This window comes from Tachypleus tridentatus, chromosome 11, assembly GCF_004210375.1.
Source record: "Tachypleus tridentatus isolate NWPU-2018 chromosome 11, ASM421037v1, whole genome shotgun sequence".
NCBI classification, from domain to species: Eukaryota; Metazoa; Arthropoda; class Merostomata; order Xiphosura; family Limulidae; genus Tachypleus; species Tachypleus tridentatus.
Window position 1 is genome coordinate 57,707,707 of NC_134835.1, and position 12,066 is coordinate 57,719,772.

Genomic DNA, 12,066 nt, shown 5'->3' on the forward strand with positions numbered 1-12,066 from the left:
GTCTGCTACAATGAGAAGTACTACTTCGAGATTGATATCCCATTGATCTAAACTGAACTAAAGTTTCTCTGCACTGATCTCAACTACAGATACAGATGAATAAGGCTATGCAAGTCTATCAGGATAAGCCATGCTTGATTTTAAATAGGGTCAACGAAGCATGCAGAAACTCTTACGAGTGATGAAGAGAAACCCCTTTTTGACCATGTGTTGTAGCAATAATGAATTTCTGTGCTGAACCAATAACCTTCTTGACTACAGCTTTGGCCTTCTCTATTTTGTCTCCAATTATTAAGTTAATTTTTGCAAATCCTACAAGCATATATAAAAGGTTGCTTATTTAGTAATCTGCACTACAACAATTGCTTTTTTTTTTTTAATCTTAGACTCAATAAGTGTGATTTATAAACACAATGCAATTACACTAATTCATTTTTCTTCAACTGCTGTTGTATAAGAATATAACAGAACTATTTTATTGTAATAATCATTTACACAGGACTTTATTGTTTATGTGAAAACACATGAATGGTTAAACTCCCTTTATCTTGTTCTATACTTGGACTGACAGAATCAGTACAGATGAAATTGCAGAATTATTTTCATAATTTTGACTAAATTATTGTCTTAAATAAAAATGGAACAAATACAAGGTTAGACATCATTAAATATAGCAACACAATAATTTTACTTAACATACATACAAAGATCAATATTCACATACAGTATGTGTAATTTTTTTTTCTATTCAGCTGCAAACTTATAGGCTTAAATCTGTAAATGAATAGAAAAAATTATGTATTAATTTGGTAGAATGCCAGTCAATCAGTCAGTTTTAGTCCAGCAAAATATTTTGACCTATGTTATTTATGTGTATCTAGTTACTTGATCATTTAGCCACAAACATGTATGAATAAATCTTTTTATATTACTTGTAGTACAATTAACATGGTATTTTCTTACCCCTACAAGTTACAATGTTAAAAGAAGTAAAGGCAGCTTGCAAAAATGATAAACATGATATCAAGTAATTTTTTTATTGTTATGTGCAAAAGATTTAAAAACCAACCCAACAAAAAACATTTTTTACAACAATACTATTATGACTATGAAAGATAATAACAGCCATCATTAAATGCTTTAAAATTTGAATAAAGCATCTGACAAAAGCTCTCCAAATCCATAATCATCAACCAGTCTTGTATGTACATCAGTATTCATTTTTTGTGATTTGTCAACTTCAGTGATGAGGTTATCTTCCATTTCCATAATGGCAATAAAGAAGTTGAAGTACTTTCCAACATTTTTTGTCTCTATGCTTTTTTCTTTTCAAATTATAAAATCTGTTCCTTGTGAACATATTGCAAGTGAGTTTTTAAGTCAGTATTTTTTTCCCAGACAGGTCTGCACACACACACTAATTCACACCCTTGTTGTATTCAGTTATGTAGCCAGAACAATCCCATATTGAGTGCTTTCTTCATTAGCTACTTGTTTATGAAAACACATATGTGATCTACAATTAAGTCATCAAACTGCAACCCCTGTAAATTATTTTGAATTAATGCCTCAGCAAAATAAAAAAATATTGTCCAGTTGAGAAATGTACAGGATGACCAATTCATTACCAACATATGGGATGAAGGGAAAAGTCAGTCTTCAGCTCAATTTTTTGTTGTCAGTGTTAGCTAATTGTACAGTACAATAGTAAGATATACAGGACATCAGTGTTCCTTCTAAGCTGCATGGTCACACAAGAACAAATCAAGTATTGTGCACTTCATTGTTCCAGCTGAACACATTCTCGGTGATGGTGAAGATTCTCTACACATTGACAATCTTAATGATTCTAGCAGTCGATAGGCCTAAAACCCAAATAACCAGGTGGAAGCACTGCAATGCAGCCTAATGATCCAATAAGGTCCAAAAATATAACATAACAAAAACTTGTAGTACACATTGTCTTCATACTAGTACACATTAAAAAAAATCATTATGGACATGGATTGAAAAATTACAGAACATATTGATTAGGTTGTGAAATTTTCTTTAAACTTCTATGAAATGATAGTACCATTTAATTTTATAATTTCACATCAGTTATGTTTAGTTTTTAAATGTTCTCTTTACTTTTAGTTTTTATTTCACTAACTAACTGGTTTGTTCATTAAATTTGGCCATTATTGTTTTGGCTTTCATTAACTTAAAAAAAACAACAACTGTTATTAGAATTAAGAAATTAACTTTCAAAGCCAGTAAGTCATTAAAATGACTTTAATGAGTGACAAATTAAATGAAAAAGATACTGTATTAATGAAACCAACTCACATCAATACAGTTTATATGCAAAAAGGTTTTAAAAATTACACTTTTTCAAATGTTTTGAAAATAATGCATTAAATATGCATAACCACATTATCAAACATGTTACACTTACCTTATGTTTTAAACATAGAATTTTTCATCTAAGTAACAAGGTACATTTTTCCAAATTATTTTTAAAGTCAATAATGAAGTTGGCTAAATTGCTTTTCACTGAGAAGTTTAAGTATTTCACTTGATAGTTCATATCTGAATCCCTTCCATGTAAAGTGTGTTGGCTTGCCATATTCTTCTGATTCTTCATCACAAAATTCAATGTTTTTGCTAAATTCAATAGCAAGGGTAGATTTGACTAATCCTACACCTCCATACTGCTCATTTGCTGGATGGTAAACTCGGCCAGTTTGTGGAAGCATGAACAATTTATTGGGTTCAAAGTTTATTAATAGCAGATTACCTGCATGATTATATGACAAGTAATCTTTTGTTTCTCCATTTTTTTCAAGTACTTCATGTACATGTGTAAACACTATTGGCAAATCATCGCATCTCACATAGTTTTTTTCACGCCCACAAGGAGAAAAATATGGAAAGTCCTTTTTGTATTTTCCAGTATCATTCTGTTTAAGTCTTGTAAAAAAGAAGTGGAGAAATTTTTTCTCTGCAAACAAAACAAAAACATTTTATAGTGACTGTTAAAAATATTTATGATGTAAAGTTACACCATAAATTAAACTTTAATAGTAAAATATAATTCAAAGTTACTGCTAGAATAATTGCCTCATAATTTATGTTCATTTGGTTTAACCTCTCATTTATTTTTCTGCCATCCATGATGTGTGTTACCATGCTAGTCTCATTCTGTATAAAAACACAAGGTTGGCAGAGTTTCTATGCCAATGATTTTCTGTACCTTAATGTTTATACTGAAGTAACATGGTATCATACTTCTTCTCAAACATGTGCGAGGAGAACAAAAACAGCTATAACAAAGGAAATTAAAGTGTTTTTTTTTAATTACATTTCCCACTAAAAATGTAAATCTTAAATATATACTGTACCTCTAATATAACCTCGAGCTAAAATTACCAAAGTGAAATGAAGCCAGGGCTACAGGAACAGAGAGGAGACATGTATCAAGCTATCATAAAATTGTTATTTTGATTATTTGGAAGGAGACAATCTGTTAAGCAGCCTGAAACACTCTTCTGGTTTAAATAATTTATTGCATGATACATGGAAAAAGTTCACACTACTGACAACAAAAGTGTGGTAACTTATGATTCTAAGAGGAGAGATCAATACAAGGGAAAACAGATGTACCCCCACCAAAAGTGAACAAAGGATACCTTCACAGATGAGAGAATTAGACTGGAGGATTTGAAGAGGGGGAACTGCAATACTTCTGAATCAGGTATATTCTTTGTCCATGTGGAAAGCATAAGACATCTATATTCAAAGTCAATTATATCAAAAACCTCCTCATGGGGTACTGAGATCCACATGAGGGTAGGATAAGGATCGTACAGTTTTCATCTCAAACCTAAGAATAGGGAAATTGAGAATTACTCTAATTCCTGGGTATGACACAAGAACTAGCTCTGAGCTATCAATCCAGGAACTTTACATCCTGTATTGAAAGGATGCCTGTTACATGCAATCAACTCTTCCAAACATAAAACCGGTTACCACCATCCAAATGGCTAAAACATCACTATAAGAAGAGAGAACATGGGATAGCCAAGAAAAGAGCCAAAACAATACCACATACCACCACTGTGACTCACAACACGGACGGAGGAAGTTGAGAGAAGAGGATAGACAACCTGAAAGCTATGTGAAGACATATGTTGACTGGTTCATTCTAAATCCAAAACCTGCACACAGGGTACTGATATCAATGCAAAAGTAAAATGAGGATTCCCAATCAAATGGATGAACTGCATACTGACATCTCACTCTGATTTACTGATTATTGTAAAATGAAGAATATTATGTCATCTACACCAACTACCCTACTCTGCACTGAATGGCAGTAGCCCTCTTTGTATGGAACCAATTCAGGAGGGTACCACTATGGTTTACCACCTCAGCAGCTTGAAACTGGTAAGTAGTAGTGATTTTCATAAGCCACTAGAAGAAAAGGGGATGAGAATGCATTGGAGAATCCAGAAGAATGTCATTATTTAAGACAAAAGGTAAACATGAAAAGCAGACAATACCAAATTATTCAATCATAGTCTGGCAGGGATGGGTAGCTATTCTCTTCTGCTTTACTCATGGGCAAATTTATGAAGCAAAGTTTATAAAATAAGGTTATTCAAGCACAAATAATCTTGTTAAACACCCCATCAACAACAGTGAGTATTGTGAAGCTATGGAAGATAAACTGTGAGTTAACATAACTGTACAGTGTGAAGTTAGAGTTAAAGAATAACTTGTTAGACACTATTCACCATGCAGTGGGATCTACATGATAAAAAGTAAGTAAGGGTCCCTGACAAAAAAAGAAAGTATGAATGAAACCTTACCATTTACAGTCACATCAAAGCTCACACAGTCACAGCTAAAGATGGTAGATGAAATCTTGATGAAGAGGAATGTGGGATATAATGGAGATAATAGGATTGAACATGCTGAGAATGGTCACATGCTGGATTGAAGAATCTCTTCCATTTGAAAATAAAGACAAGAAGTAAGTGTCAGATCTGATGAAGGACAACTGAAAAAAGGCTTTCGTACTCCACTCCATAAGAAAGAATGTAAGGAAAATAGGCCAAGTAAACCACAAGATGGACTTAATTGGTTAGGGTAGAAGGTGAAAGATCACAACGGAAGGAGGATTGCCAGTGGATCAAGAATCATGACTGTGTACCCCAGAAGTGGCTGTATAAAAATGAAAAACACTGAGTGGACACAAAAGCTTATCAGCATCCAGTCAAGGGTAGAGATGGAAAATGGAAGAAAAGAAATGAGAAACAGCCCCCCCCTTAGTTACCAATGTTTTGGGGAGAAAGGAATGATTCAGATAAAAAAGAAGACATGTAGAGTACTAAAGCATAAGTGAAATGTCAATGGCAAACAAATCTGACCTTTGATGCCCATGGACTAAAAGAAGGAATATATGCTTTATGGGAAGCATGAAACATGAGGAAGTGGTTCATATGTTGGTATTGGATAAAGGTCATCCAATATTCAAAACGTGAGGAGGCTGAAAACCACCCACTGTCAAAGAGCCAGGTGAGGAATTTCTTCCACACAAGCCAAATTAAGCTTGTCATTGAAGAATCCCTTGGTAGTAAACTTGAAATACATTCCACTTGCATAGGTACACCTCCATGGAAGATGAATAAATGGAACTAACTAACAAGGAAGTTACTAGATGTATAAAACTGGATAGTCTCACCAAGAACTGGATGAACCATAGGCAGGAAGAAGCAGAATGTGAAGGTTGGGAAGTAGGATGTGTAATTGAGGTTCATAAAGAAGGGAGGAAGAAGTGGACAAGGGATGGGTTAGAGGAGTAGCACTTGTTGTGAACTTTAAAATTAACTCTGAAATGGCTAAGAGGTAGTAATCAGGTAGATTTAACAAGAGAAATCACCCAATGAGTAATCAGATGGATAGGTACATATAAATATATATATGTGTGACCAATCCAAGCTGAAGGTATTGATTGCTAGAGTCAGTGGATGATATACAGGCAACCAAAATAGAGGCAACTTGATACTGAGGCCTGTATCAAAGACACCCCCATGGGGAGAACCACACTAATGGTGAAGATCCCTAAAAAACAAGGAGATCTCATGCCCCACATCATGAGATATATCTGGTTGAGGTGCAAAAGATGATTTGTGACTAGACTGAAAACACTCCACACACGACATGTTGTAAGGCAAATATAATGTGCCTGGGTCCAGAATAAGATATCTAAAATCCCAAAACATAAATCTTTGGATCAGATGCTCCCTTGGTGGGCAATATGTATCACTGCCATAGAGGTGTCTGAAGGAATTATCCCCAGATAATGTAGAGTGAGAAGAAGTAAATGATGTAAGGCTAAATGTAAGGTTGAGAACAGTGATATGCAAATCACTTTTATCTGCAGATCAATGGCCCAAAGTTCCTCAGTAATTGATTTATAAACTCCATCCTGAAAGACATAGACCCAAACATGGGCAAGAAAGAGGCACAACAGCTGACATATGGGCTCAGTTAAACCACCAATACAAATTATCTTGCACAAAAAGAGGAAGGAAACTGGGGGTGGGAAAAGGATCCCAATCAAAGTTCCATCATTTGTGAAACACCTACTGAAGGGATCTCACATGGGTATGGCTGAGATGGATTAGTGTTTTATGGAAGACCACGTCCCCAAAAGTGAGAAAACCTCATAAACAGTAAATGAAGAAGCCAAAAGGGTGTGGTGAACCAAAACTTCCATTGAATTAAGTTGTAAATGAGAATGCAGTGCTCAACTGATATTTGTGTCAAAAATGACCCCAAAATAGACAAGATATGAAGTGGGTCTTAAAAAGGAATTTTCTAATTTGAGCAACCAGCCCATCACAGCCACCACAGAAAGTAGATGCCTAGTAGGATTGGTTAATTCCTTTTTGGAATGAACCAGCCATCCATGTAATAATTAAATTACAGAGCCACCTCCCAAGTAGGTAACAAGTAGCCTAACAACTGTTCATCTAAAACTGAATACACAACATAATATTGGGAAAAGCTGAAATAATTAGAAATCCTTGGGGCACTAAATGTGCAATGTTTCCCACGTAACTGCAAGATCAGTGAATTAGCAAGAACCCAAATACTGGGGAGGGAGGAAAAAGAAAAAAGGTGGGAATATCATACACATAGTAAGAATGAATAAGGGGAATAAAAAATAAGTGAGAGGGATACAACATCACTAACTTCAGACAAAAAATTCATTAAGACAAAATCAGACCTAGTAGTTTTACCAGGTTGGGAATGGGAATGATCAACAAATCCTGGAGGCAGTAAAAGATGAGTGTGTGTGTTTTCATTTAGCAAAGCCACCTCGGTCTATCTGCTGAGATCACAGAGGGAAATCGAACACCTGATTTTAGCATTGTAAATCCATAGAATTACCACTGTACTATGGGGGACAGTAAAAGATGATCAAAGTCCTCATCAGCCAGCAAATGCTCAGTAGTTTCAGTAGGAATTTGGGTAAAGTCTGAGAATAAAGGTCAGACCATGTCGCATTTGATCTTCCAAACATTTAAAGAAAGATAAATCCATCATCCTATCACCTGCAACTGAGGCCCAAAAAATATACCATTCACTGTTGTAATCCTCAAAGTTGAAAGGCTAACTTCAAAATACATTGTACAATAATGTTTAACCAATCTTGAGTGCAGAAATAAAATGACTTGATTTAACTGATAAATACGAATATAAAAATCTGGTTAAATAAATCAAATTAAGTTGAAAATTGACCATTTCATGAAGAAAACAAAGTCGAACATACATCAATAAACAAAAGAGCATGTGATAGTTTGGTAGAGACACATAAAGAAAGTCATGAATCATTTGAATGTACTGTACTCCTACTGGTGGAAAGGTGATGCATGATGATTTGCATGAGACACACATCAGAATCACTTCACTTCAATAGGGGGAAGCAGACAGCTTGTAGCTTGCATAAAAGAATAGTCTGCATATAGGGAGTAGCAATGAATGAAGATAGCTAATGTGGTGAGAAGAGAAAGTTCTTTATCAGAAATGGTGAGTGGTGTTGATAATTCAGCTGAAAACAATCAGTGATGTAGGAAGGTGTTTTGAGGTCAGTATAGGACTTGAAACAGCTTTCTTATAAAGGTAAAATTAACTACAGCACATTTCTGCAACACTTAACTTTGCCACCCCAAAGTCTTCTATGAACAAATACATGCCAAATAAACTCTTCACCAAAATGGTTACAAAAAGTTATAAGGAAAGAAAAATTCATGACTATTTACTAATCTTTTGTATATAAAATAAAAAGATAAGATTAAAACCCCAACTTTAATTGACCACCTTTACAGGTGACATCCCTCCCTGTTCCAAGTGACTGATTTGAAATTAATGACAAAACTGGATTATTTAACATCTGTCTGGAGATGCTATTGTTGATTATAATGTTATCTGAAGTTTTTCTTGAAATATTCTATAAAACAAAAAGCAACAACCTTGCATAAATTATTTTTTGCTCAATCTTTTTCCTTAAAGCCACCAGTCATTAATAAAACAAAGCAAAGCTAACATCATCAAAAGACCAACATCCAAGATTACCACAAATAATATTTATTTTTTGGAGATTTTTATGGAAGGCTTAAAAAATTAGGAACATTAGATCTACTAGAAATATTAACAAATGAAGATAGGCATAACTCTCAAAGAAGGATGTGGAATAGTAAAACTATCTGTAAAACTTTTTTTTTACTAAAAATTTAAAATACAAGAGAGAATCCTCAATAGTTGCAACACTTGTAGTTCTTTTAGGCAGATTACAGGAAATTAGTCTGAGACACTGGCAAGGTCAAATATATCAACTGAAAGGGTTTTACCACATGAGTCCAAAATTGTAACTAGATCCCAAATCTGTAAAGAAATGACAGAGTCATAAGCTAAAAGTTTGTACTAGAAAAAATCATAGCTATTCTATGAACCACTATGTTATGGCTAATAACAAGATCAAAAGGCTAGAACTCAAGTGTGAGGCAATACTCCTGAAAAATAAAAGTATGCACCTGCAGGTAAATTAAAAAATTACATGCCAAGCTAAGTTTTATGAAGAAGTACTCCTAAAAATGAAGTCGATTATCACTGATGATAAAGACTTAAATCTGAAGTTAAATTTCAACATCAGATTTGAATAAAGAAGGAAATAACACTTGTAAAATGAATATCCAGATAACACCAACATGGCAACAAAATAAGCATCAAGTAATAACACCAATACACAAATCTGATGACATAAGCTTCATGAAATACAAGGTAGCCATTAAGTGCTGCAAATACTGTATGACAAAAAAATAAGTGGCAAAAAGATTTTAAAGATGATGAAATGAGAGTTAATCTTCCAACTGTGAAATAAAAAAAGATGCCTAGAATTCTGCAATGAACTTTGAAAAATATTTGCCTATAGAATATTTGAGAGAGTATAAAATATACAGGTAACTACATTCTATTCCAAATATAACAGAAAATTGTACAAAGTAACTTGATCAAGTCCTAGTTTACTGATCATGTCCAACAAGTACTGAAATAAATTCACTACATTAACTTGACAGACCAACTGAAAAGCAACTTATCACCATTCAGACCTTCTTTCCAAGGATGGGAAAACAAACTGACTATTCAAATGAAACATATGAAATAAAATGTTAGTTTCCCATAAAACAGCTATCTGTAAAAATTACAGCATTAATTACACATTCAAATTCCAAAATACGAAGTACCTGAAACCTGATTAATTGCAACAGTTTGTGCTGCAATGTCTACCCTAGAATAAGCACAGATTCAAACTTAAGTTAACATCTTCAATATCAAACAATAACACATATTTGAGATTTTGTTCATAATTTAAAAAAACTGACACTTACTTAAGTATATCACATTACTTTTTATGCAAAATGCTACACCACAACACTGGTTATCGATTCTGATTTTCAGCTGTGTGATTCACTTAAATGGCAACACTTGACAACTTTAATAAATGGAAAAAGAAAATGATTAATTTCCAAAGATTTGCCATTTTTTCATTACTAAGTACTAAAAAGTTTTATCTTTTTCAAAAAAAATTACACTCAAGACCCTTAAAATTTATAACATGCAGAAATTAGATGACTAGTAAAAGTTTCATAAATTGTGAAATGCATTCACTTCATGGGTCACTAATAAATAGTATACAAGAAATAAAAAAAAATTATAATTCATTAATACAGCATATAGAATAAGAAAAAAAGCTTTGATGACTACAAGTGTATGAAAATGGAGCTTACTGACTTAAACAAGAGCAGAAAGACAAAGAGTTAGAAGAATATTATTTGATAATATTGATTATTTAGAAACTGATCAATCAACTAAAGATAAGTTTCACAATGAAACATTTTTATGTTCTTTTGAATTTTCAACAAGCACATGTTACTTTTCAAGAAAAATTTGGACTTCACAGAAATTTCAAGTATGATGAACACTGAAACTGTGGAAGTTGATTATAAAATCAAGAGTATTTACAATTATAGTATGACTTTGAACATATTCTTCAAGATTAATTCCTGTAGTTTTGCCAGTTTAACAAAGACAAAACAAGCTTGCTCTTTCAAAATTGTATTGTAATTCTTAGTTAATATTATTTGCTTCTAAATGAAATTCTAAGGTGGTTGGTTTGGTGTTTTACAGTGCAAAGCAATTAGGTTATTTGCACCAAGCATCCGATAAAAAGTTAAAATTAAAGTAAAATTAGTAAAATTCATAAAAAGGAAATTAAGGTAAAACAAAACAAAGTTTAAAAAAACATAAATAGCATTAAATCCAATTTTTACATCTAGTCTACAGCAGTAAGAGAATAACTACAGTAATACAAGTTGTAAAGGACTTTCTGTAGCATAATTGTAATTATCATAACTTGCCAGGAAGACTAACAGGCAAATTCAAAAGCCCCCATTAATCACCTGAAGTTGGTCTTTCCAGTCCTGGTTTCAAGTTATTTGATGTTATGGCTGCTTCAGAAAGTAAAGTAAAACAAGTTTTAAAAAACTTACAGGAAAATTTTAATTATTGTAACTTGCCAGTATGACTAATGGGTAGTTCAAACAGCAGCGTTAATCACCCAAAGTTGGCCTTTCTAATCCTGGTTTCGAGTTATTTGATGTTATGGCTGTTTCAGAAAGTAAAGTAAAACAAGTTTTAAAAAAGTTGTAGGAAAATTTTAATTATTGTAACTTGCCAGTATGACTAACGGGTAGTTCAAACAGCAGTGTTAGTCACCCAAAGTTGGCCTTTCTAGTCCTGGTTTCGAGTTATTTGATGTTATGGCCATTTTCTAATTTCAAATAAAACTAGATGTACTTTGATTCTTAAATGGTGAATAACATTAAAAAAGGTCTAATTTATAAATTAAAAACTTAAATAGAATTAAAAAGATTAATTAACACATTTCTTAGGTGGACAGTGTCACCATCGTCAATAACACTGTCTAATATTATGGATAAACCTTGGGACAGAACATGTTTAAAATGGTGACATTGTTTTGATTCTTTAGACAGTAAAATGTGGCTTATTGTGACCCGAATGTTACACAGACAACATATTGGTGCATCAGTCCCAGATAAAAGAAAATGATGAGTTGAAAAACTGTGACCAATGTGTAGTCTAGTTAGAACAACTTCCTCTTTCTGATCTTGATGGAAACAAGATGGCCAAAGTCCAATAGAGAGTTTTATATGGAAAAGCTTGTTTTCACATTGTTCACTCCAAGTCGACTGCCAACTGGCATGGAGCCGAGCCTTGAATATAGGACCATAGTCCATGTATGGAAAAAGCACAGCAGTGATAGTGTCAGAGCAGACAGATTTAGCTGCAGTGTCAGTGAGCTCATTCCCACAAATACCAATGTGGCCTGGTATCCAGAAAAACTAGATAGAAGTAGATGTTAAAGAGAAATGGGCCAGTCAGTTTTGAATATTGGTGAAAACAGGGTGTGAACTAACGTGAAGTGATTCCAGG

At 33.4% G+C, this 12,066-nt stretch overlaps 1 protein-coding gene across 1 annotated transcript in view; it reads right to left on the reverse strand.

Moving 5' to 3' along the window:
• Nucleotides 1-452: 452 nt before the first annotated feature.
• The window catches only part of LOC143232221 (UPF0598 protein CG30010), a 29,747-nt gene continuing 18,133 nt past the window's right edge, over nt 453-12,066 (reverse strand). Inside the window, exon 3 of the mRNA XM_076467382.1 lies at nt 453-2,983. Within this exon, the coding sequence (XP_076323497.1) occupies nt 2,505-2,983 (479 nt within the window). The 3' untranslated portion in view covers nt 453-2,504. The remainder of the gene's footprint in view (nt 2,984-12,066) is intronic.